This window comes from Gopherus flavomarginatus, chromosome 12 (assembly GCF_025201925.1).
Source record: "Gopherus flavomarginatus isolate rGopFla2 chromosome 12, rGopFla2.mat.asm, whole genome shotgun sequence".
NCBI classification, from domain to species: Eukaryota; Metazoa; Chordata; order Testudines; family Testudinidae; genus Gopherus; species Gopherus flavomarginatus.
Window position 1 is genome coordinate 35,144,017 of NC_066628.1, and position 26,845 is coordinate 35,170,861.

Below are 26,845 nucleotides of genomic sequence, written 5' to 3' on the forward strand. Positions count from 1 at the left end.
TTGGGTGACGGTGTGCATCCGCACTTGTTATGATTTGGCTCATATTTCCCCAAGCCACATCACCGCGCATTCTGCCAAGGCTCAGGCTTCATCTGCCGCCTTCCTGGCTCATGTACCTATCCAGGAGATATGTCGTGCAGCTACGTGGTCTTCGGTCCACACCTTTGCTTCACATTATGCTCTGGTTCAACAGTCCAGAGATGATACAGCCTTTGGCTCAGCAGTTTTGCATTCTGCAACATCTCACTCCAACCCCACTGCCTAGGTAAGGCTTGGGAATCACCTAATTGGAATCGATATGAGCAAGCACTTGAAGAAAAGACGGTTACTCACCTTTGTAACTGTTGTTCTTCGAGATGTGTTGCTCATATCCATTCCAAACCGCCCTCCTTCCCCATTGTCGGAGTAGCCAGCAAGAAGGAACTGAGGGGCGGTTGGGTCGGCAGAGGTATATATCCGGCGCCATAGCGGCACCACTCCAGGGGGCACCCAGCTGACCCACCGAGTGTTGCTAGGGTAAAAATCTTCCGACGAACGTGCACGCAGCGCGTGCACACCTAATTGGAATGGATATGAGCAACACATCTCGAAGAACAACAGTTACAAAGGTGAGTAATTGTCTTTTCTTAGAGATGGGTGGTCTCTATCTGTATTCCACCACCTGCCCTCCTTCACTTATGCTTTGGATCCTGTTGGATTGCGGTAAGAGGGAACTGGAGAGTCATCAACCCATACTGCCCATTATACCCTTGATCAGGAGCACAAGGGAAACTGTGCATGTTCAGGTTGATGGATGCTGCTTTGAAGAATTTCTGGACTCGAGCACATGGCGCACGTGCATACCTACATGTGGAATTACAGTTAGGGACACACATCTCGAAGAATCTCCAGTTACAGTAGGTAATCTCCTCTTTTTTAAATAGATTGTCAATATGCATTACCGTTCTAGGGGCATACATGCTCCTTTGAAACAAAACCCTATGGAAAGCAATGATTCTGGGGCTCACTAACATGCTCTCTTCCTTCATCAGCTTTTTCCTTTAATTTGTGTAAAGAATTAGCATTGTAATGTTAGCTTAGCTGTTTGGATAGCTTTTGTCATTGCATAGTACTGAGGTGTCTGGTCTCCTGCCCAGTTCTGAGCACATTTGTTGGCACCTGTTCCTTCAACCCTGGTCAGATCCCTTGGAGTTCGAGATTATATTATGGCATGCCCTAGTGTAAGAGAGAGACTTAAAAGTTGTGCATCTTGTGGTACAAAGAAGACACTGACGACTGGCATTTCTGATGCCTAAAGTACCTCAGTGAAGGTCACTCGCAGGATCAGAGCATGACTTGTAGTCCTTTTATCCTTCATACCCATAAGCAGGCAGATTCCAAGGTTTATTCCCTGTTCTTGGAAAAACATTGCTGGATGATCTGCTCTGAGTTTAAAAAGCCTAGCCCTTTGGAATCATTTGGATATTTTTGGCACCAAATAGAATCATGGCTCCTAGAAATCCTCAGGTTCAGATAAACTCGTGTGTTGTGTTTGGCCTTAACTTCTTACTCCTTGATATAAGAAGGAAGATAAAAATGAAAAATCATGATTTAAAGGTAAGACTTTGTCACGGAAGTCACAGATTCCATAATTTTTCAGAAACCTCTGTGATATTTTCCATTCAGCTTCAGCCCTGTTTGTGGGGCGGCAGAGGCAGCGCGATCCTTAGCCACTGCTGGCAGTGGGTACTGGAACACCCCACATACACACACCCCACCCCCAGCAGTGGGGCTTAGGCTCTCATCCCCACCATGGGTCTTGGTCTTCAGTCATTCCCACATCACACCCCTTCTCCACCATTATTTTTAGTAAAAGTCACAGGTCATGGCCTTCCATGCATTTTTGTTTGTCTGCAACCTAAAAATAACCGTGACAAAATCTTAACCTTGGTCATGACTATTTCTCTGGGTATTTTGGAATCCTCAAGGAAGGGTCTGTTTTGAAAGTAGGTTAGCACCAGCAGAGGGCTTGGCAGTGAGGCTTCTTGGCACTGACAGATTCCTCTGTGTTGGTGTGTCTGGTGCCCAGCAAGGTTGGACGAGTGAAATATAAGCAATTTTTTCAACTTTTGTTGTCATCTTGTCAACCTTCTCAATGCCAGTTTAACACTCAATCCCTGTTGCTGTAGTGGAGGTGAGGAATTAAATGTCACTCACAATTGTCCTGTCCATTTTTTCCCCATCTTCTTTGAAATGTCAGTCTCCTATTACCATTAGGCAGTTTGAGGTATCCTAGAAATTGAGGCCTCTGGCCCAGGGATTTTTGGTGTCCATTCTGCTGCCATCAGGAAGGGAGTTTGAGACCCAACCAACTGTTGCAAGGTCAAAGGTCGAGGTCCAATCTTTATTTGAAAATTACCAGTGATGGAGAATCGAGCACAACCCTTGGTAAGTTGTTACACTGTTGAATTAGTCAAATGATAGATCCCTCATACGTAGCATTCTGTAAAGATAAAGTGGTTCCACAACCTATCCTACATTTCACCCAGGTTTTAAGTTGCAATTTGGACGGCACTAAGCATATCAGTAAGTCAGTCCCCTAGACTATTTGTATCATCTAGGAAAACAAGCTGGAATTCCCTTTAATCTCCCCCTTTTCCTGTTCCTAATGGCACCTGTGGTAGTTTGGGGGAGTGTGGCTGTTCGTTCCCCCCACGCCCTTTTGTCGGCTCCCTATCTTGGGAGGGTAAGATGACATGGCTGTCTGAACCTTTCTTCTATCTCAATGTTTAATCTTCCCTCTGTCCATCCCACCATCCCAACTCCCCTTACTGGTTCTGCTACCCCTGCTTTCCAGGAATCTACTTCACCCAGAATATATGGGCTGCCTCCCTTGCAAACCTTGCCTCCCTACAATGATGTCTGAGAGGGAGCTTTCTAAGGCTCACTAAGAATAGCAGCAGGGCTCCCAGGTGTTCTGGAAAACTTCTCCAGTTAGTTTTTTTAGCTCTTTTGAGCTGCAACTGATCCTAACACTCACTTCCTTATTTTTTTTAAAGGTGGGGGTATTATGTTTATACCAGTACTGCAGTCATCTGAAATTGGGGAACTGTACTGACAAACAGAAAGGAGAAAGAAATAATTGACCAGTAACTGTAGCGTAACCATAGATCCTCACTTCCCACCACCATTCTTCTTCTATGTCTTCATTTTAGATTCTGAATACATAGAAGGAACTGAGGGACAGTTATGGCTGAGGATCCCTTCCATGCCTTCAGGTCCTGAAGGTTCAGTTCTGCATGGAAGCATTGTGCAACCCCAGCTGCTTTCGAGAGGGTTCCGACTCAATGGCAAGAGAGCATGTGCGTCCCGCTAGTGTTAATATGTACTGACAATATACTGTGACAGCCTCAGTTACTGATTAGCAATCTATCATTAGGCTGTATTCTTAGTTTCCATTCTACTTTGTATAAGGAACTGTTTGATGGTGGGAGTTTAGATGTGCAGCAGCTACTGGTGCCACGTATTTTTTCAGTTTCAGTCAAACTGATGTTAAAGTCAGGTTGCAGTGTCTGTCTTCTGGGTGCTATATAAATCATTAGTCTCTCATATCATCAATAAAGATACAAAACAAAATGTTTCCTAATTGTGCATCGGAATGAGACTTTTGTATAGCATTTCACCTTGTAAAGAGAAACAATTTTGTGTTTTCTGAATTAATATATTATGTACACACAGTATGTGTATGTATGTTTTGAATAATGAAAGTAACTCAGAATATGCTGCTAATTGTGATTGTTTGCTAGAGTGGATACTTTCAGTTCATAGCCTCCCATTCTTTGTTCTGACTATTCTGAAGGTATTTTATTCCATGTTCCAGTCCCTACTTTTGGTACATGGTGTATTTGTTAGCGCGTAGGAAGATTTTGGATGTATGTTTAACATTCCTATAAGGCAACCTGATGACAAGATAGCTCCTAATTTAAGTTGTGTGAGTTTGTTGAACACACGTTGTAGAATGATTTGCCAGCTCAGGATGGTTTCAGGTTGTTTCTTACGATTGCTCCTTTGATATATAGCTAGTTTTAGAACATTGTTATGATATATTTATTTTACCTGCTGCAAAACCTAAATTTGCAAAATACCTGAGGGTATTTGTGGGCATTAGGGCATGGGGAGAAGTGCTTACTTCAACAATTGTTAGGTATCAAGGATATTTGGTTGGTTTTACATATACATTCATATCCATCCACAGTTGCTGGTGCTTGGATAGGCTGATAAGCATGTTATAAAATGCAGATAGACAGCTTCCCTCCTTCAGATCTAGCTTTTAACGCTGATGTCTCAAGAGTCAGGTAATCTTAAGGGAAATCCAAAATTTGTCTTCTGCATGGGCACCAACACACTTGCCAACTTTCTTTTCTTTTATACCGAAGAATTCTGCTTCACTTTATCATGCTTTCTATAACATTTCATTCATGGTTAGAGGAAGCTGGTTGCCTGGTTTGTATTTGCACATGATGTAGTTAGAATTGCTTATTCTGCAGCAAATACCATTTTGCCCATCTTTCTTAGTTGCTTCTTTGCTGGTTCTGCAGGGTCATCCCCAACATCATCTCAGAATGCCACACTGCCTTCATCGAGTGCCTGGCCGCTTAGTGCCTCCGGCTACAGTAACTCTTTCAGCAGTATTGCATCCGCACCTAGCATTGCAGGTACGAGAACTGGCCTTTCTACTTTCAGCATCCTTCTCCATTCCCAAAGAACAAAGGCCCTTAAAAAGTGCTTTTCTCTGGTTATTATAGTAGTACTACTACAGACTTCATATCTTTTGAGCACGGTGCTGCTCCCACTGGCAGCTCTGCAGTGGTGAGCATTTTAATCAGGTGCCTGGAGTTGTGACTATCTGAGAAGTGCGCTAATGAAATATATATTCAGCCCACTTCATATCATGATGCTACCACTTTATTTTGGCATTCATACTTTTTCAGCAAAGTTTATTTTTGCTCCAACTGTGAGGCAGAATGTTCTCTGTGAGAACTCAATGATAACATTATTGCTGGATCTTACCAGGAAAGGTTGATCTGAAAGCTGTTGCGAGTAAATAGTTTCAAAACTGAACAGTTTTCAGCCCTATTAATACACAGGAAACAGTTTAGCACTAGCTCAAAGAGGTGTTTTGATTATTTTTAATAAGAAAGCTAAATAGGAATAAGTTTGTATAGCACTACCATAATGTGATTTGACTATCCCTTTACTTAAGTAGCTGCTATAAAGTTCTAGCCCCAGTATTTTTAGGATTTCTTTGAGTCCAGTAAACTCGTGATGTGGAAACTGTAGAAAAACTTCTAAAATTTCCAAACTTAAGTACTGCCACAATAATCAAGGCTTCATATTTCCCACTGCAGTTAAAAACTTTGCAACACAAACCACATGCAAAGCGATGCAATTCTGTCTGCCAAATCTTGCAATCCTGTCTGTCTCAAAAAATAACTAAATCTTCAGAGTACTGAAAGCTGGAAATGTGGAGCCAGTGTAAAATAAACATATTAGAATATAAAAATACCCACTCTGATTGCTTTATTCATGTTCATATTTAATAAATTAAAAAACCTCATTTTAATTTAAATGAAGCTTGAACATCCAGGGACCTTAGTGCAACATTGAGGTCTGTGTTGCCACAAAGCAAAGGGGCCTTGAAGTGTTCTGTTACAAGGAGAGTAAAGTAATGGCTTGCTTATCCCTTAATATTATCTGCCATGCATATTTCCTTTTTATTTGTTTGGGGGGTTTTTTGCTGTTACATCCTATCTGCATGTGAACCTCATAAGAATCAGTGACATAGCAACATCTAACTTTTATTGATGCACATTCATTATATGTTGAATTGTAAGCCCAGCTGCTGCTACTAGTTCTAAAAATCAAACTTTCAAATTTCTTTTCTCAAGCGGTTACTTGAACAGTATTAACAACTTCTTTTTTTGTCACTGCAGTTTGCACAAAAATATTGGCCTCTGACTTTACACCAGTTTGATTCCGTTGACATCAATGGAGTTGCTCTTGATATACATAGGTGTTAATGAGAAGAGGGGAATCAGGCTTTATATCTTTGGTATATATGTGTAGCTACATGAAAGACAGGCAGGTGTGTGGAAGCTTTATGGTGAAACATTTCAGAGATGATCATATGACAGTGTGCATTTTGTTTGGTAGTGTCTATAATTTAAGTTGGTCCTGTTTGTGTTAATGACACCAGAATGCTAACCTGTCCTTTTTTTGTTTTAATGTTTGTCTTTGAAATGTGTAATTTTAGGTCATTATAGTATGCTTGATAAAACTCTGGTTTGGCAGGAATTGGAATAAAATAATTATGATACCAATATAAATGAAGGTAGAATTCAGAGCATAACAAAAAGTGGTCAACAAAAAGTTGTAAGAACTGGTAGATTGTGATATATAGGGCTTTTCTCGTAAGATTGATAGTGTCTCAAAGAGGAACTTGTAAAAGAATCCATATGCCTGATGCTTTTATCTTTGAATATTCAGCAGCACAGGAAATTTTCCCCTTTCTACCTCTTCTGAAATCAGCTTAATTCTGAACCATGAGAACTCGTGTGTGCGCTAATTTCTGTATTTTAAATAACAGTGGTTGTTCCTTCTTGGGTGCAGAAAGTATAAACTTCATTATTTTAATAATTTGGGCTAAATAACTTAGACCATATACAGTAATGATTTTATTTTTGATTTTGGCTAATCAAACATATTCTCTAGTCTTGTTTTAAGGTTTTTTGTCCTCTATCAGAAAGAGAAGTGGTGGGTGCTGCAATAGCAAGCGGACAATAGTAACAAATGTCAGATACTAGTAGATTATAATAATGAACAGCCTTGAGGATCACCTCTTCACTTACTGGAGTTGCAGATTGTTCAGATTATTTTTTTTTAACTTGCTTACCAAAAGTACATGAATTATGTTTCTCTGTTGCAGGTAAATTGTCAGACATCAAGTCTACATGGTCCTCTGGCCCAATCTCTCACACACAAGCCTCTCTATCCCATGAACTATGGAAGGTACCCAGAAACACTACTGCTCCTACGAGACCACCTCCAGGTTTAACAAACACCAAGCCATCATCTACCTGGGGTGCCAGTCCACTGGGTTGGACCAGCTCTTATTCCTCTGGTATTCCTCTGACTCCTACATTTTATAATATTGCAATGCTCTGTTTTTATTCTCCATGTTTCAGTTGTATGGCACCCTTTTGCTCTAGTACTATGCTCCAGGTACTTGAGGTTCAATAAATGCAGTTGAAATGCAGGTTTTATTTTCTATTACTTAGGGTTTGGCTACATTTGCAGGTGTGCAGCGCTGGGAGTTAAAGCTGTCTTCGTACAGCTGTGTAGGGAAAGCGCTGCAGTGTGGCCACACTGACAGCTACTAGCGCTGCAATGTGGCCACATTTGCAGCGGTGTTGGAAGTGGTGCATTATGGGCAGCTATCCCAGCGTTCAAGTGACTGCAACGTGCTTTTCAAAAGAGGAGGGTGGGGTGGAGTGTGACAGGGAGTGTGGAGGAGACAGAGAGAGTGTGGATTTTTGGAGCTGACACTGTGTCAGCTCCCTGCCTTGCAAGTTCCAACCCCCTCCCCCAGCCCCCTCTCATTCACTAAATGCAAATAGGCTTTTCCTCACAGACCAGATAAGCAGCTGCTCCAAAACGGACACCAACCCCCCCCCCCCCCCCCCCCCCCCCGCCTGCCTGCCATGTTGCTTCTCTCCTCAAGCAAACGCTAGGGGATTCCCCTGCCTGCCTCTGCTGGAGCAAACAGGAGCTGTGTTTGTTTTTTAGATAAGTAGCTCTGGGAGCCCGAGTTCACAACAAAACAAAGAGAGGCATCACAACAAAACAAAGAGTGTTATCTTTACTAAGCATTATGGGAAGGTTTTGGAGGTTAGTTACAGCGTAGTAAGATTAATCACTGTTTACACTGCCACTGCAGCACCAGGGCTGTTCTCTTTATTCCTCTCGTCCATGTGGAGTACAACCACCGCTATAGCTAGGGAGATACAGCGCTGTATGTGCCTTGCCAGTGTGGATGGTGAGTAAGTTACAGTGCTGTAACTCTCAAGTGTAGCCAAGCCCCTTGGGTGGCTCATACTCAAAATAAAGTCATGGGTCAGTAGGACATGTTTCTAATCAGTGGGGAATAATTTCACTACAACAGGGGTCTTTGTTTATAATACTTTTGCTCATTTTTTCTAAATATCTTGAGACTTTTCTCTTGCTTTGTGGCAGGTGTTTTTCTGTGAATTGTTGCAAGACTTCAGTATTAGCTAATTAATCAGTAGAATGTATTACATAGAATACACATCCACTGCTTAATTTTTGCCAGGACTGAGCCCCAGCACCTCTAGGCTTGGCAGTTTATAGCCCCGACACCTCTGGGGTTGCCACATCAGTTTTGAAAGTAAAAAAACTGCGTGAGCCCCCGCACTTCTTTTATTACAAATTAAGTACTGTACATATCTATAGCAGAGATGCAAAACATCCAGGACCTGATTGTCCCGTCAGTTGTATGATGAATACAACTGAAGGGATGACTGGGCCCCCAGACAGTAAGGTATAATTTCTTTTCTGTCAATCTGTTTCTTTGGCTGTCATAATTTTGTTTATATACAAATTAAAGAGGAGATATGTACATAATAGTTATATACCCTGTGTATTTGTTTATCATAAAGCATCTGCATCAGAAAAGTCACTACTATTACCTGACTATTTTATCAATCATCTTCCCAAAAAGCTGAGAATTAAATGTTCTCCCCAATTGTCAAAGGCTGTCACATCCATTTTTTCTTGGGCAAAGCCCACCCAATGGCCACAGAGTGCTGATGTAAGGATTCCATCGGCAGACTCAGTATTTTTACCAAAGTAACTTTAGAAGTACTGCAGTTTTTCAAATGCCACTAGAAAATGACATCTCTTGCTTTTAAAGTGTCACCTGCTGGCTAATTCCAGTGTAACCTGAAGAGAGTTTTGGTGACATATTAGCTTTCACCAATATAGTATCACAATGGCCACCTACAAAAGAGATGATGGCAGGAATGTGAGAAATCCCACTGGTCCTTCAGAGCCAACTGGGAGCATTCTAGTCATGGAGTTCCCTCCTTTCATTCCAAATAAGAAAGGAAAAGAGGATTGAGGTAAATTGCTTATTGGATTGTTCATGAGCATGTTTACAATAGCAGTTGCATTGCTAGTGTGTTGTATCTTGCACATTCTTTATTCCTGATGAGTTTGATTGTTGTATTGTGCTCTCACTAAGATGTTAAATTGTTCCCTTTCTGGATTTATGTTACAGGTTCTGCCTGGAGTACTGACAGCTCAGGAAGAACAAGCAGCTGGCTGGTTCTGCGTAACCTCACACCCCAGGTAAGCAGAATAATTTGACCGACTACGCAAAGAACCATGCTATACTTAAGAGATGGTAGGAAGAACACTTATCAGTTCTGGTCATTTTGGTCAGCTGTAATGAATATATAATATTCATCTATGTAGCAGTAACAGTAATATGTTGAGATAAATCCACACAGTGGATTTAAGGGTTTTTATGGGAGCCCTTGTGGCCTAGTGGATAGCACGCTGGTTTAGAAGTCAGGAATTCCTAGTTCTGTTCCCAGCTCTGCTACTGGCCTGCTGGGTGACCTTAGGCAAGTCACTTCCCATGTCTGTTTCCCATTAGTAATTATTCCTTTGTAAAGCACTTTTAGATCTGTGGATGAAAAGTGCTATATAAGAGCAAATCAAATATGAACTCTGAGTCTGTATAATTAGCCATTCCAGTGTATATCATATATTTGTTTAAAAGTTAGTTGTGAGAGTGGTGGTTGGGGGGCAAATTAAAAGATTTGAAGTCCAATTTTTCTGGGGTTTTTCCTATTCTCCCCAATCTGTCAATTCCTCTACTCCTCTCCATAGTATAATTCACATGGAGAGGCATAAGACTGAAAGCAGTGGATGCGGAGACCAAGAGATGTCCTGGATTAATATAAACTATTTATGAACAAGCTGTATTCCCGATCAATCTTTGGTAGGCATGTAGTGATAAATGTTTGTATATCAATTTAAAGTAACTGGCAGGTTCTATGTGCTGAACTGTAGAGAACCTGAAAAGAAAAGATTACCTCCTCCTAATAAAATAGTGACATATCTAATTAGATTATTTTATCTTGTGGGAGGAAGCTACATTTGCACTCTATGTAAATTTTTTCCTTTATCATTTAAAGCCTCTTCCATTAACAAATATACTAAGGACAACCACAGAAAAAACAAGTCAACTTTTTTCTTCCTCTGCAATTAGATTGATGGTTCTACACTGCGGACACTGTGTTTGCAACATGGCCCTCTAATTACATTCCACCTGAACCTGACTCAAGGGAATGCTGTGGTCCGCTACAGTTCCAAGGAAGAAGCAGCCAAGGCCCAGAAGTCTCTGCATATGTACGGTTTTTCTCTTCTTTTCCTTTTTTCTGTAAAGTAGAATCTAGTACAGTGCCTGTTCTCCTAAGCATTCACTTGTTATGGCACGAATTGCTCTGCAGAATAATTTGGTGGTGTCTTGGAAATTATCTGTTAGCAGAAATTGTAGGAGAGCTGCATAAAGAAAAGTACTTGTGGACTAGATACTCAGAAGTAGTGTATGAAGTGCCATTATAGAAATCAATGGTAGGTGTTCACCATAAGTACTGTGTTCAGTTCTGCTTGCACCACCTCGAAAAAGATACAACAGAAATAGAAGGGACCCGAAGACACTCAACAAAAATGATTAAATTAATGATTGCATGGAAAAAATTCCAAATGCAAAACAGAAAAGACTAGGACTGTTTAGTTCAGAGAAAAAATGAATAAAAAAGAGGACATGCTAAAGGTAATCAAAATAAGGAATGGTGTAGAGAAGATAATTCATGCACTGGTATTAATTTTTCCCAAGGGGACTGCCAGTGAAACTGAAAGACATTTAAACTAATGAAAGGATGTTCTTTTTAAACTACATTACTAAAAGAAAAAATATGTGGACTCATTGCCACAATCTGTCATTGAGGACAAAATCTTAGTAGCAGTTAAAAAAGGATTTGGCGTTTACGGGGATGAGACTATACATAATTACATTAGATAGATTTAAAAATATAAGGAATATAAATCATGATGATTCAGGGCATAAGACCACCACTAATTGCTAAGAATTAAGAAGAAATTTGCCTTATTGGCAGATTATTCATCATAATAATGTAAAGCTCTCTTCTCTGAAGTATCTTATGCTGACCACTGTTGGAAACAAGATACTGGGCTAGATGTAACACTGGACTGATCCGGTATGGCAGTTCCTATTTTTCCCTAGCCTTTAAAATTATGGGGCAATAGTCACTCCAGATGCAAAGTTGCAGCTGGCTTCCCATGATGAGCCTCATTAGATAAAAGGATAAAGTGTATGTAATGTAGAAAAATTTGCATAATTATATGCATGGTGGTGTTGCTTTTTAAAGTTTTGACCTTTCCTTAATTAAAGACTGTGTGGCAGTATTCAGAATAGATAAAGGTCAAAAATTGCCCTGACTTAATGATTTCAGTTTAGATGTGGGTCTAAGTTAAAGAATTTTATCCTTAAGGGGGTATTTATGCTGTAGTATTGAAAACGTAGATTTAAAAATCAGCGTATATTTTAAGAGTATGCAGTACATCCTCAGTGTTCTCCAAGGTTTCAGAACCATCCATATAAAGGAAGAATTTTGATTAGCGGGGAAATAATGTTAGTACATGTTGCTGCTAAGGACATGACAGACCTTGGATTGTGCTATATGAATTGTGTACAGATACAAAAACATATTGGTTTGGAGAGCAATAATGGTAAATTAAAAAGGAATTTCTGAAAAAGTTAACAAGATTGTAACATACTGTATATACTCGTTCATAAGTATATACTTGTTCACATTTTTTTTAGTAAAAAAGAAAAGCAACAAAGGTGGTCAGTTTATGAACAGGTATAGAGAGGGAGAGGTGGGACACAGCCTTTCCTCCTAACAGAGGGAGCAAGAAGAAGCAGTACAGCCAGAAGGGAAGAGGCAGGGCCAGAGTCTTTCCACTTCTGGCCACACTGCTGTCCCCCCAGCCTCCGAAACAGCTGCAGCTCCGGGGCTGACAGGCCTCAGCTGTGCTGCTCAGCCCCACCCACCAGAGCAGGCTATGGCCATGCCACCAGAGCATACTGCAGCCGTGCCACCCGGCCCAGCCCGCTGGAACGTGCTCCAGCCGGCCGGAGCAGCTCCAGCCAAGTCAGAGAGATCCTCCCCTGGCCCTCCCCAGATAAGATGGGATGGGATGGGGAGAGTGGGGGGGTCCCAGGCTAGGGGTGGGGTTATAAAGGGGGTGGTCACAGGGGTTACTCCCCTGACTCCCAGCTTCTCCCCCCCACCCCAAAAAAAAAGTTTCCCCACTAGTTGCTGTCCCAGCCCATCAGGGTAAGCAGCTGGCGCGCCTGGACACTTTGTTTACTTAGGTTTACCTCCATGCCTGCGGATGCTTGAGGTAAACAAACCATCTCGGCCCTCCAGCAGCTTATCCTGATGGCCTGGGAGCCAAAATTCGCTGACCCCTGAATTATAAGGTCAGCTTTTGAACGAGTAATAAAAAATTTCCATTTTTACTTATCCATCTTGGGGGAGGTCGGCTTATAAACAAACTGGCTTATGATCAAGTATATACAGTAATATATATTCAGCTATCATTTCACAGTTGAAACTCAAATAATGGCTTACATGCAGTTGTTTTTAGAAAATGTGCATCACTGAACTGACATTCAGAAGACCCAGGTTCCATCTCTACCACTGGCTCAATATATGACCTTGAGCAACTCACTTAACCTCTCTTCCTCATTTTCCCAACTTGTAAATTAGGAATAACAGTGCCTACTCACATTTGATATGTGATCTGAGATCCTCATAAAAATACTGTTACATATCACAATAGATCTCTACTCTTGGGCATGCAGGAAATACAGACACTCTATATGTGCAAAATTCTGAAGAGTTTGATTCCAGCAGAGAACACATGCACAAACCACAGCCATGGAACACAAGTATACCCACTTATGGTGCAGTCACTACTCTTTTCAGTTCTTTGTTATGTGTATCTCATGCACAAAATCCTGTGAACTCTGTGGAAAGCTTTACTTTCCAAAAACAAAAGAAGTCACAGTCCCTGTCTTGAAAAGTTTGCAGTCTAAAAGATACTGTCTGCAGGTATGTGGATTTTTGTGTGTGCATATTGTGACAAAGCTCTGTCCTTGTCTCCATGGGGTCCCACATTTCCTGGCAGATTTTGCTAGTCTCAGAGGCTCACTGTGACCCTCCACATAGCCCTTCTCTGTCTAGAGGCAAGGGTCACAGCCTACTGAGCCATTTTCATCATAAACCAGCAAGGGAGGTTATGAGACACTACCCTCCCTTGCACAGTCTCTGTTGTCTCCCAGTCTCAGTGATTAATCAGGGGCAAAGGCGGGGACCCAGCCCAGGGACCCTAATAGTATCAGTATGGTAGCTGACTTTTTAGAAATAGGACGCATACAATTCCTGGGCTACTTCCCCACAGCAGCCCCCACTTCCTCAAGATCCACTTCACTTTACCTCAGGGCCTCCCTCCTTGTACCTGATATGGTTTGTACTTCTCAGTCTCTCCAACAGTGCAACTTCCTCCTACAGCTCCTGACACATGTGCCCAGCTGACTAACTGGGAGGTGTTTAACTAGTTTCAGCCAGCCCCTGATTGGTTTCAGGTGTCCCAATCCACCTAGCTGTCCTCCCTACCTTCTGGAAAGATCTTAATTGGCCCCAGGTGTCTTAATTGACTTGGAGCAGCTGCCGTTTGCTTATCCTGGTAACAGGGATTTGTTTAGCCTGTGGTTAATGTATCTGTCTCCCATTACTTTACTATAGCATCTGGCCTTGCCTCGTCACAATATGCTTGTACACTTAAGTAATTATGAACTAGAATTATTGGGATGAAAATGAGTTGAGGGGTAGGAGTTTTAAAAATTTTGAGCTGGCCTAATTTGACCTCCTCCACTGAATTCAAAATGAAAATGAGGTTATAAAAATTCTACCCTCCTAGTATAAGCAGGCTCTGATACTTGTGAAAATAGTGTCAGTTGTATCCCTGTGTTTCACTGTGTTGTGTTGTTGTTAGGTGTGTTTTGGGAAACACTACCATCTTGGCTGAGTTTGCTGGTGAAGAAGAAGTAAACCGTTTCTTAGCACAAGGCCAGCCACTGCCACCCACCTCCAGTTGGCAGTCCAACACTGGAACCAATCAGACTCGTATGGGCTCCACGAGCAGCTCTCATGGATTGGTGCGGAATGATGCAGGCCACTGGAATACTCCCTGCCTTGCTGGCAAAGGGAGCAGCGATTTGCTCTGGGGTGGGGTCCCTCAGTACTCAAGCAGCCTTTGGGGGCCCCCCAGCACCGATGATGGCAGGGTTATTGGCAGCCCAACACCTTTGAATACTCTGCTCCCAGGTGATCTTCTCAGTGGGGAGTCCATCTAGGAAGGAGAGAAACAAAGTGGAAATAACAATCATCAGCACTAAAGGAAAAAATTGTAACCCTTTCCAGTCCAGGGCTTCACGAAGAATCCAGCTTTAACAGATCAGACTGGCAGCCCTTTTTAGTACCTCTGTCCAATATTGAATATGAAACTCTGCAGAAGTCCTTGTGAACTGTTAATGAAACAGTATGGGCTACATTTGGTCAGTGTCACATGCTAATGACAGGTTTTCTTTTTTCATGGCTTTTTATTTTGTCGTCTTTTTATGTTTGTATGGTGTTTTTAAAAACGAAGTATAAAAGCTGCTTAGAATAGGTCTATCATGAAGGGCACTTTTCAGAATTTGGGCTGGAAAGGGTTATTTTATCAACTTTGGGGGGAGGGAGAAAATGAAAGCCTATTTTAAATGAGCCTGTGACTATTATGCACATTACCAGAGGCGGACCCAATAATCAGAAGAGAGTGGAGTGTGATATTCATCTTTGGTACAGAAAAGTAATGAATCTGAATGGTAACTATTGACTGTACAGGTTGAATTAGAGGGTGGGGGTGGGGTATCTATGTCCACTGCTCCCATGGATCTGCCTATGCACATTACCCTTGTTTCATTACTTTTTCATGTCATTTTTTTAAAATCCCCCCAAAATATAAAAAGTTTAAAAAAAAAAACATATCAAACATGCAAATACTTGAATCCAGCAGGCCAATAACAAAATGTGAACACTTTCTAATTATTACACTTCCAGGTTGGCATCAATACACACAAAACAGGCTCTAGGAATTTTTTTAAAGTTCATACTATGTGTTTGTGTTGGAACGTGTGTGTGTGTGTGTGTGTGTGTGTGTGTGTGTGTGTGTGTGTGTGTGAGCTCGTATGTGTGTGCGCGCCCATGTGTGATTTAACAAAAGTGTGGGTTTTTTTTCTCTTATTCAGTATATATGCTTTTTATTTGCTCATTGGTCAAACGTTTAATTGTTATTAGCTTCTAACTTTGCACTGAGTGTCCGCAGCCCTTCTTGTAGCTAATCCTATATGTTAAAAAAAAAAAAAAAATTGATAGGAGGGGCCGGCGACAATTCATGTGTAAATGTTTACTCAAGGACTCTTACTGCATTTTAAAAATTACAGTGTGTATCTCTGGAGAATAATATGTATATCTACCTTTAGCGGCTTTTTATTGTGGACTAATGCAAGAAAATTATTACCGGAGTATTGCACCATTTTCCATTCGGAATATAAAGTTTAAAAAAAATACTCTTGTTGAACTGTGGCCATAGATATTTGTAAAGAGTGGATAGTTCCCCTGCAAGCAGGAACACAAACAAGCACTTGGACATAGTTTTGACTGCTTTTGGAGGAGTCAGGAGTTTTGGCTCCCACCTGTTTACAGACCTTTTTTTTTCTCCTTCAAACTTTAAAATAAAAAAAGAAAGAAAAAAAAAAGACTTCCATCGTAAAGAAACCTATTTTCAGAATGAAGATATGCTACTTCAGAGCTCTGGGATTGAACAGTGTTGTTGTATTATCCTTTTCTTTGGCCATTGCTGTGTACTATTTTTTGTTGTTGTTTTCCTCTTCTTCGTCAATGTGGCGAAAACTTTGTGATCACTATCTTGCACATGGTGGAAGATGTCTCAGGAAAGCCGGGTTTCCCGAGGAGCAACTCCACACCATTTCATGTATTTTTAAACCCAACTCCTAGCACTGAAGATATTATTAAAAAAACAAAATAAAAAAAAATAAAAAGACAGAAGAAAATACCTAATCTAATGTGTAGCAGTTACATATTTACCAAATAATGGACTCAAAAGAAATAGATGTTTGAAGAGTGCTTTATATATTAAAAAAAATTGCTTTATGTTTTAAAAAATGATCAATGTTTTTGATTGTTTTGAAAGGAAGAAAGACAATGGAATAACATACCCTTCAAGTATGTTTTAAAAAATTATATGAACATTGTGCTCCCTGCCTGCTTGGATCAGGAAACTTGTGCATTACATTTTTTATTTTTATTTTTTTGGAAGATTAGCTTTTTAATGGTTTTATCAGATAAAAAGGGTCCTGCAAGATTGCAAATCAACAAAAGCTGGTTTTATAGAGGATCATGAACTATGCACAAACTGGGTTCAAGACTTGTTTTTTTTCTCAAGTTTTAGTAGTGTATTTAGCTGAATAACCTTTCCTCAGAGTAATTGCATCTCATTGTCATTACACGCAATCTACATATATATTTTATATATACACACACATAAAATATGTATGTGTATGTGTGCGTGTTTCCATACAGTACCTAAAATTTTCCATGCTGAAGTTTAGCACTGAGTTGTAGAAAAACTCCTGATATTTTAAAATTGGCGATGGAAGTTAAAATTTCAGGGTTTTTTTTGTTTTTGTTTTTTTTTTGGCCTTTCATTTGGAATTAAGATGTCTGTAACTCTGAGATTAAAAAAAAAAAGTTTGTGGCTTTTAATGTTATTTCTCCTCATAGAATGTGATTGTTAAAGAACATGCACCGAAAGTTGCTTTCGAGAGTACGAAGATTCTTTGAAACTTAATAAATTGCAGTTTTTTCTTGGCTGTTCAAATAAATGTGTATTTTTCTTTAACACAGGGGATACTAAAGGATTTTGTTAAATGTCAGTTTATTTCATGGAGGAAGTTTAATCCTTTCAATATTAATGAAGAGTTGAATGTGAAACCAGGCAAATTACTTCCATTATTAAAGTCTCGTCCTTGAAAGGTATGCTAATTGATGACTACACTCTCATAGTCTTTTACCAAATCACGTTAGGAACATGTGATGTATAAAAAAGTAGTTATCACATTTTTGTTAGAATTAATTTGTTTCTGCTTCTGTTATTTATCCGTGCTTTTGGTTTCCCTTTTAAATTTGAATAGAAGCAGAGGTAATGGGACCCCATGTATCTCTGCTATAAATGATTATGATGAGGCCACCCAATTATTTTCATATTTGTACCAAACAAGTTTTGAAACCAAGAGTCAGATCCTCAGCTGGTGTAAATCATCATAATTCCATTGAAGTCAGTGAAGCTATGATTTATACCACCTGAGGATCTGGTTCCAGGTCTCCAGAGGTAAAAGCTGTACAACCCACTCCACTACCTGCCTTTTAAGAATTTTTTTAAAAATTGCAGTATCTTCATAAAGGTAGTTCAGGGCATCTGAGAGATTTTGACTACTGGAAGGGTTCTGATGGCAGTGTATTGCACTGGCCCAGCTTCCTAAAATTCTCTCATTGGCACAATGGCCAGTGATTCCATAAGTAATATATCTTCATTTAGTAAGAAGGCTCCTTTATGGAATAGAAACAGCTCCTAGTGAGCTCTGTGGCTAGTCTCAGCATATGGCAATATTATCACAAATTATCAATTCTAGATATTGGGGTGATTTTTACTGTGTAAATACCTAAGATAGCTAGATCTGTCTATCTTGCTCATAAACTTGGTAACAAAAATTACATAAATACAGAGGTATAAACATGGTGTTTGGTTCTCTGTTTCCCATGCCCAAAGATGGGTGGTCCCACCCTTCTTTTTGCTTCTCTCCGGGATGATATTTGCAATGCACCTCTGGGAAGAGAGCTTTCGCTATCTTTCATGAAGAAGAATTCAACATCAGATGTTCTCAGCCTTCATTTGTTTGAACTTTGGAGTCTTACAGAGCCAAGTGTTTCAGTCAGCTTCCTTCAGGCTATCAGAGATGGCTTTTTATAAAGTAGAGCTACTTTCAGAAATTAGAATACATCTTGTCAAAGCAAGAATCAAATGTGACTTTTGGCCAAAAATTGATTGTAGTGCTTGTGATTTTATTTTTCATTTTCAGTTTGCCACATTCATAGCTATTTAATGCATTCAGTGACATAAAATATTTCTTAAAGTTCATATAAAACCGTTGTTAATAATGCAGATTGTTTTGTGTTTTAGAACTTTTACATGGAAATGCTCTAGGGGCTATTGCTTTCATGTGTATGTTGTAGTTATCTTACACAGGGAGCCATGCAATGAGAGTGCTGTCTCCTAAATCCAGACCAAGAATGTTGCTCTTTCCTAAGCAGTCTGAAACTGTCAAACTTCTTCTTAGAGAGAGAAGGTGGGTGAGATAATATCTTTAATTAGACCAGCTTCTGTTGGGGGAAGAGACAAGCTTTTGAGCTTACACAGAGCTCAAAAGCTTGTCTCTCTCACCAGTAGAAGATGGTCTAATAAACAATATTACCTTATCCACCTTATCGCTAATATTCTGTGACCAACACAACTACAGAAATACTGCAAACTTCCTTATAGTCATTTGTCCAGTCTAGTTTTTTGGTGGTGCCGTCAGAGCAGATTGTTTTTCCTGTTATTTTTTCTTCTGCTGTTTCTGCTCCACAGTTGTCATCCTTGATAAATCAGTATATGGTTGTGTATGTGAAGGAGCATTTTATTTACAAAAAAAATGTATGTGTATGTTAAGTATCATTGGAGTTGAGAGAGTCTGGAAATAGAATTGGAACCCTCTAATTTTTGGGTTGTGGATAGCTATGGTATCATAATCAGAGCAAGGATTGTAAGGGTGACCTGTAAGGACCTTCTCATATTGTATATGAACTGCTGCTAAATGTCTGTTAGAATTGACATGTAAAATGACGGCTGTAATAATTGTATCACTGTATTGATGCTGAATGTACAATCTCTTCACCGTTATTTTCTCAGTTTTCATGGCGGGGCGGGTTCTGAAAAATAGGCATCAATATATTTAGAACCAACAAACTTAGTATGTAACTGTATGGATGCCTGCCCTACCACCTCCACCCCACCCTCTGTGTGGATTAAAAAACAACCTGGCAACTCCATGAAACATCTGGAAACAGGAGATTCATAATGCTGTCCCTTGGCGGAAACTCTGTCCATAAGACTATTCAGGACCATGTTAGGGGTCCCCTCAGACTGTTTTACCCAGATTCTTGCATCTTCCATGGATGAACCAGCTGAAGGCTTTGTGGGGGAGACAAGCTGTTGTTCGCTAGCATTCTGTCTTTGTCCTGGAAGTGGCCCCTTCCAGTTAGAAACCTGTGCTTTTGGAGCTTGCAAGGGGCTCCTCCAACATTCACTCACTTTTGGGGGGGGGGGAGGGTCCTCTCTAGTTTTCTGGAGAGGGGAAACTCTGCTGATGTGCCCACGTTCTAGTGGGGTGTGGGTGGCTTTGTCTAACATTCCACCCATTCTCAGGTTAAATATTGCTTGCTGCAGGTTGCCAGACTACATTCTCTATTGGCAGATTGAGTACATGCAAACACAGTAAAGTTTCCCGTTTATATTCTCTTCTCCTTCCCGGCCCTTCTCCCTAATGAAAAAGTTTCATATGGCATTTTATCTTCTGTGTGCCCCCAGTGTTTATTTTTACTGTCGGATGCATTGGAAACAATTTGCTTGTAAATTTTCACTGATGAAACATGGTTCCAGTGCAGTCATGGTTTCAGGGTTATTAAAATGTTATAAAACATAATAGGCTGGAAGAGTCCTTTGCTTTTCAATAAATATTCTTTGTAGAGATGGGCTGGCATTAAACTAGCTACATGTGCTGCCTAGTTTCTATAGGTAACCATTCACCTCCCTAGCTGGCTTACCCTGATACATGCAGCAGAAACTCACATTGAAATTAACTGGGTCATTCATTTAAATGTTTATTTTTCAGATAGACAGACTTGTTAATCTTCAAAACTGTGCCTACCCCATTTCTAACCCAGCTGCAGTCCTCAGCACTTTTCTGGCTATTCTGCCACCCTTCCCAATCCATATCAGATAACTGTATTAGAACCAAAATAGACCACTAGAGAGTTACAGACTGACTTCTTCAGTTAGGAACAGCCTCTTCTGTTTATATCTTTGCAACAGGTGACCTAGTTTGGCTAACAATACAAATGGCTGAACATATAAATAAACCACCTCAAACCCTGCTGGAGCAAAAAAAATCATAAAATTTCAACCACCACACACTCCTTCAACCTTTTCTGTGCACATCTGTGATCTCACTGACTAGCTTCCCTTACTGGGAGGCCCAGTTCTCTTCCTCCCTCCCCACAGGCTTCAAGTAACTCCCAATAAAGTCAAAGCATTTATTAACTTGCAGGGGATCAACTGGACCCCTAAGTACTGATCTTCTCCCAGTACAAGTTGTTTATCCTGCCTATTTACAAATAGTCCTGTTTAGTTGCAGATTCAGCACAAGAGTACCGTATATAATACTAGGGTTAGCAGCTGTATTGACTATTATATTTTATTGTCCTAAAACCAGACATACATATTATGCAGGTTTATATATGAGAACAGAGTAAATACTGAAAGTTCTTTGGCAACTCACACAGTTAGGGAATTATTAGTAACAATGCAAATGAAAGGTATTCAACAGCATTCAAAATGTGTCATTGTTCCAAAGTAAGTATTGCTGTGTAGTTCTCACCCCATCACATCACGCTTTGGGAGAGATTCAAGAGTAAAAGGAAAGGCATCAAAAGAGAATGAAGCAGACAAGCATGGAGGAGCTGGAAGGAGACATAGTAACCAAACTAGAAGGATGTGTCCAAGTCTTAAACAGTTTTAGACTGGTTGACCATGGATGAGCCCATTCTGCTTCATTTAGGTGCCTTTTTATCCCCCCTTTTTAACTAAATCATTTTTCTTCTGTCAACTTTAGTTCATTGACTATTTTCTATTTATGGTGTAAAAATGTGTCCAAATGGAGTAGGTTGGATTGTTCCACAACAACAACAACAAAAAAGTAAAATATGTAGATTGTTTTAATATTTTTCATTTCTTGCTCCTCAGTTAGGTTGCTACAGATGGTGGAAAAAATCCCATTGGGTTCAAGCACTGCTCCTTGACGATTATGGCACTGCATCACTCCTTTATGATTATGGCACTGTATGTCCTGGGCAGGCCAAGATAAAATTACACGTGAGAGATTCTCAGAGGTGGCCCCTCCTTGAACTTTCCTGTAAGTTTTCATTATCTGTCAATCTAGTCTAGCCAATGACTCAAAGATCAAATAATTGCCTAGATGGAGTTCAGGATGTATTGTATCTCGAGACACTCAGTTTCAGAATAATTTCTCAAGAATATTTGAACATTTTAGAAACACATTACTGCCTGGGGCCATTTCAAGTCATGGAGACACAACTACAGAACATCAGAGTATTAAGTATCAGAGGGGTAGCAGTGTTAGTCTGGATCTGTAAAAGAAGCAAAGAGTCCTGTGGCACCTTATAGACTAATAGATGTCTTGGAGCATGAGCTTTCGTGAGTGAATATTCACCCACGAAAGCTCATGCTCCAAAACGTCTGTTAGTCTATAAGGTGCCACAGGACTCTTTACTAATACTCTGATAAAAGAAGCACACTAAACCAACACAGAGGAAGGGAAGGCTTGTATCTCTTGGGTAAATAAGCACTGATACATGGTTGCCTTTGCCACTATAATAATTCTAACACTACCTTTTGATCCATTTTATGGAATCCAAACCCTACTAGACATCACAGACCTATATTTGTGCACTCCACACCGTTGTCTTCTCAAAATGTGGTCTATGACTTCCAGTGGCCTGGTGCTTCATGGAATGGATTTTAAAAGCCAAGTAGTGATGGGATTGGACTGTTGGGAGGAGGAACGTTAGCCATGAGAAAGAGGAGCTTTTCCAAAGTGAATCTCTGAATGAAAAGATAGGAAAACTTTCTACTTAGTCTCTACCTCATCAGAGGTAATATTGGATCTTTTCAAATCAGGTTACTTTCATGTCTGTCAATATGATGCATTTAGGTAACAGGGATTCTTCTTCACATGTGCATTCTCCTGTGTGTGCGCACCCCAAGCACAGTCACACCAGAAATTTTTGCCTCAGTAGTACCTGTAGGGGCTGCTGAAGTGCCCTCTGCTGCCATGTGCCGTGATGGTCGTTGAAACAGTTTTCCTTTGCATTCACAAGTTCTTTCAGTTGTCTTTTATTCTTAACTGTACACAGTCAGTTATGTTTAGTGAAGTTTGGTAAGTTGGTTAGTTGTGTTTTTGTGGAGTTTTTGTGTGATCCCCAGTGCCAAGGGATGCGTCAGTCACCGGGCTTTAAGCCCTTCACTTCCTGTAACAAAGCTCTGGCCCTGAGCAGCCTGCACTCAAGCTGCCAGAAGTACCTGGGAGAAGTTCACATTGGGGACTGTTGCCAGATCTACAGGGACTTTAAATCTCAGACCAGGCTGAAGATTTTTGCTCGTGGAGGCAGCATTGAGACCCATCTGAGCGAGGCCAGGCAGAGACAGCACTGGGTACCTTGGCATCGGTAAGAGTGCTCCTCCTGCCATACAGAGTCCCAGCACTGATCACCATCCCCACTGCCTAGAAAAGGCATAAGAAACAGCCAGCCAAGAGGGAGCAATCCCTAGCACCAAAGACTGCTGGACATGGAGATCAGAATAGAGTGCATTCTAAGCCAAAGCACTCCTGTGTCTCAGTACTGCAGAAGTCGGCACTGTTTACTCTGATATCTGTGCAGGCACTATCGAGCCTAGTACCAAGAGAGCCTTCTATATCTTTGCCACCATGTGTTTCCAATACCATCTCAGTACCAACCACATCAGAGGTGTTTGCCTCTTCCAAGGACCTTCTCTCACTGTCAATAACAGTATCCCCAGCAGTACAGGCATTGGCGTTATCAGGGTCAGCAGACAGCAGTGACAATGCAGGGTCCTTTCAACATTCGGTACTGTCAGAAGGGAAGCTGGCTGTGCTTGCCACAATGCAGACCTCTTCACCACGGCACCGGTGGGAATGGCACCCGCTTGGGCATCAGACAGAGACTCATCCTTGTCTGAGTCGAAGGTTGGGTCCTACTTCTGCCGTCTGAGGAGCCATTCTCGTTACTCGTCCAGGCATTTCCACACTTCCATGGACCAGGGCACAGCAGTACCATTGTGAGCATGGCCAGCCAGTCACTGAGGACTCACACCAGTCAAGGGGTCCTTTTGGAACCCCTGGTGGTTCCCCCCAGTTTGCAAGGCATATTTCAAGCACTGCTTTTTGGTGGCCTCGGAAAGACAGGCAGCATTGTCCCACCTGTCAGCACCTGGTCTGGACCCCAGTACCGAGCCCGGTACCAAACTACAAGAGCTGGCTCAGCCAGATCCTATGATGCAGAAAGGACATCCACAGCCACTGCTGGCTGCCTGTTCCTCCTTGCCTAACGATGCAGTCTCAGGAGAGGTCACATCACTTCCATTGAATAACTATAAGGCTCACAAAGAGTTGTTAAAGAAAGTAGTCTTAAATCTGGGCACACAAATGGAGGTAGTAAGAGTCCTCCCCCAGTCTAGTTGATATTTTAGCTGCTGCAGGCCCTTCAAAAGTAGCTCTGCCTCTCAGTGATGGTATTATGGACCCTGTTAAGACTTTGTGGCAGACCCCTGCATCCCTTCCCCCCACTTCAAAAAGAGAGAAACATAAAAATTCAAAGACTTGTTCCCACAAGAGGCAGGCAAGAGTTCTCAGTAGTGGAGGAGGGGAAATCAATGGCAAGGGCCTCTTGACAAATGGTGCTAAATACTGCTGACTCAGCTGCCTGGTCCATTGCTTCAGCGTTGCCATGCACAGGAGTTCATGGCTACAGTCCTCAGGACTCCCACATGAGGTCCAGCAGACTGTTCGAGGCCTGCCCTTCAAAGGAACTTCACTCTTTTCAGAGTAGATGATTACAAAGCTTCATGGGCTAAAAGACTCAAGATTCACGCCAAGTCCCTTGGGCTATACACCGCAACTCCTTCAAGGAAGCACTGTAGACCTCAACAGTCCCTTTGATACTCTGCCCCAGCTCCCCATCAGGACCTGCAGCAGAAGAGAGCTAGGGGGTTTAGGCATAGGCCACCACCCCATCGTACTTCAACGTCAATGCCTACCCCACCCAGTCATCCAGGGGGTTCTAAGCAGGCATTTTGATGGGATGCTCAAGGACGCCGTACCAGTTTCTGTGATGCTGAACCCTGTTTCTCCTTTATTTACAAACCACCTTTCCCACTTTCTCAATGCTTGGTCTTGTATCACTGTGGACTGTTGGGCGTTGAGCACAGTAGAAATGGGACAAATCCTGCAGTTTATTTTATCCCTCCTTCCCACCCACCCCTCTCCAGTGACCCCTCTCACGAAGAACTTCTGGTCCAGGAGATTCAATCTCCCCTTTGGGTGGGAGCCATGGAAGAAGTTCACAGAATTTAAGAGGGAAGGGGTTCTACTCCCCATTATTTCCTAATCCTGAAAGCCAAGGGAGGTCTCAGACACATTTTTGACCTGCAGCAACTCAACAGCTATCTCAAGAAAATAAAGTTCTGCATGGTCACTGTGGCATCTATTATCCCCTCCTTGGATTCCGGAGACTCTCTAAGAGATGCTTATTTTCATGTGGCAATATACCAGAGACACAGAAAATTCCTTAGATTTGTGGTGAACCATGCACACTATCAATTCACAGTTGTCCTGTTTGGCTTGTTTGCAGCTCCTCAGGATCTTTGGTCACTGGTGGAACTTTCACTTCACATCATCAAGGAACTCAGAGCAGTTTGCCTTGCCTATCAGGTTTTTCTGCCCCACATAAAGGGAAGAAACTTGTTTGTTCTCACAGACAACACTGCAGTCATGTTTTACCTCAACAGGCAAGGAGGAACTCACTCTTCCCTCCATTGTCAGGAAGCAGTACAACTATGGGAGTTTTGCATAGCCCATTCAATCAACCTTGAGGCCTCTTATCTTCCAGAAGTGCAGAATAAGCTGTCAGATTGCCTCAGCGGGTCTTTCTCCAGTTGCCACAAGTGGTCTCTTTGCCCAAATGTGAACAGAGACATTTTCCAACAGTGGGGGACTTCCCAAATAGACCTATTTGCAAGCAGGTTCAACAGAAAGTGTCACCATTTCTGCTTCCTACAAGGCCATAGTCCAGGTTCCATCATGGATGCCTTCCTACTACCATGAAAGGGACACCTGTACTATGCTTTTCCACCTATCCTGCTTGTGCACGGAGTGCTGCTAACAATCAAGCGGGATCGCGGCCAGCTTATTCTGATAGCCCCAGCAAGGGCCCACTAACACTGGTTCTCCAGTCTGCTAGGTTTCTCAGTGGTGACGCCAATCCCACTTTCCTTGCACAAAGACCTCATTTCCCAGGACCACAGTCAGCTGCTCCACCCAAACCTGAGCTCCCTTCATCTAATGGCCTGGAAGCTCCATGACAAAATTCCAGAGGGTAAGCTTGCTCAGAGCAAATTTGTCATATTCTACTAAGCAGTAGAAAACCCTCCACCAGGGCTACTTGCCTCTCAAAGTGGAAGCAGTTCTCTGTCTGTGCATCCCAATGCGGAGTCTCTCCCATGTGTTCATCCATACAAAACATACTTGAATATTTATTGCACCTGAAACAGCAAGGTTTAGCAATCTCCTCTATCAAGGTTCACCTGGCAGCAATATCAGTTTTCCCCCCTTGGGTAGATAACTGGTCTGTTTTTTTCAAATTACATGTCTGTCAGATTTCTCAAAGGCCTAGAAAGGTTATACCCTCAAGTAAGAGAGCCCGTTCCTCCCTGAGACCTGAATTTAGTCTTATCAAAGCTTATGGGACCACCGTTTGAACCTTTAGCAATATGCTCCCTATTATTCCTCTCCTGGATGCTGGTTTTCTTAGTGGCCATCACTTTGGCCTGAAGGGTCTCGGAACTCCATGCCCTCATATAGGAGCGCTTTGTATACAGTCTTCTTTAAAGATACGGTGTAATTACAGCCTCACCCCAGTTTCCTCCCGAAAATGGTTTCGCAATTTCATAGCAATCCAGCAATATTCCTTCCTATCTTCTACCTGTAGCCTCAAGCAAATAGAAATGAGTAACGTTTTCACTTATTGGATGTTAGATGGCCTCTAGCTTTCTACGTAGAAAGAACTAAACTCTTCTGTCCACTTAACTGTTTATAGCTGTAATGGACAGGATGAAAGGTCTCCAATCTCTTCGCGGACACCTTCATTCTGGATTACTTCATGTATTTGCATTTATTACGATCAGGTAGGTGTTTTGCCACCAGCTAACCTGACTGTTCATTCCATAAGGTCGCAAGCATTCTCAGCAGCATTCTTAGCGCAGATCCCTATTCAGGAAATTTGTAAATCAGCAACCTGGTCATTGGTGCACTCATTCTCCTCCTGTTACGCCATCACTCAACATTCCAGAGATGATGCCAAATTTGGTCGAGCTGTAC

At 41.6% G+C, this 26,845-nt stretch overlaps 2 protein-coding genes across 11 annotated transcripts in view; both read left to right on the plus strand.

Annotated features, from left to right (window-relative positions):
* The window catches only part of TNRC6C (trinucleotide repeat containing adaptor 6C), a 573,800-nt gene extending 558,525 nt beyond the window's left edge, over positions 1-15,275 (plus strand). For all 10 annotated transcript variants that reach the window (XM_050919200.1, XM_050919201.1, XM_050919202.1 and 7 more), the window contains 6 exons: positions 3,195-3,341; positions 4,578-4,694; positions 6,965-7,159; positions 9,335-9,405; positions 10,334-10,473; positions 14,212-15,275. In XM_050919200.1, coding sequence (XP_050775157.1) covers positions 3,195-3,341; positions 4,578-4,694; positions 6,965-7,159; positions 9,335-9,405; positions 10,334-10,473; positions 14,212-14,572 — 1,031 coding nt within the window. In that variant the 3' untranslated portion in view covers positions 14,573-15,275. The remainder of the gene's footprint in view (positions 1-3,194; positions 3,342-4,577; positions 4,695-6,964; positions 7,160-9,334; positions 9,406-10,333; positions 10,474-14,211) is intronic.
* The window catches only part of MXRA7 (matrix remodeling associated 7), an 836,957-nt gene that overhangs the window by 32,405 nt on the left and 777,707 nt on the right, over positions 1-26,845 (plus strand). The window lies entirely within an intron of this gene.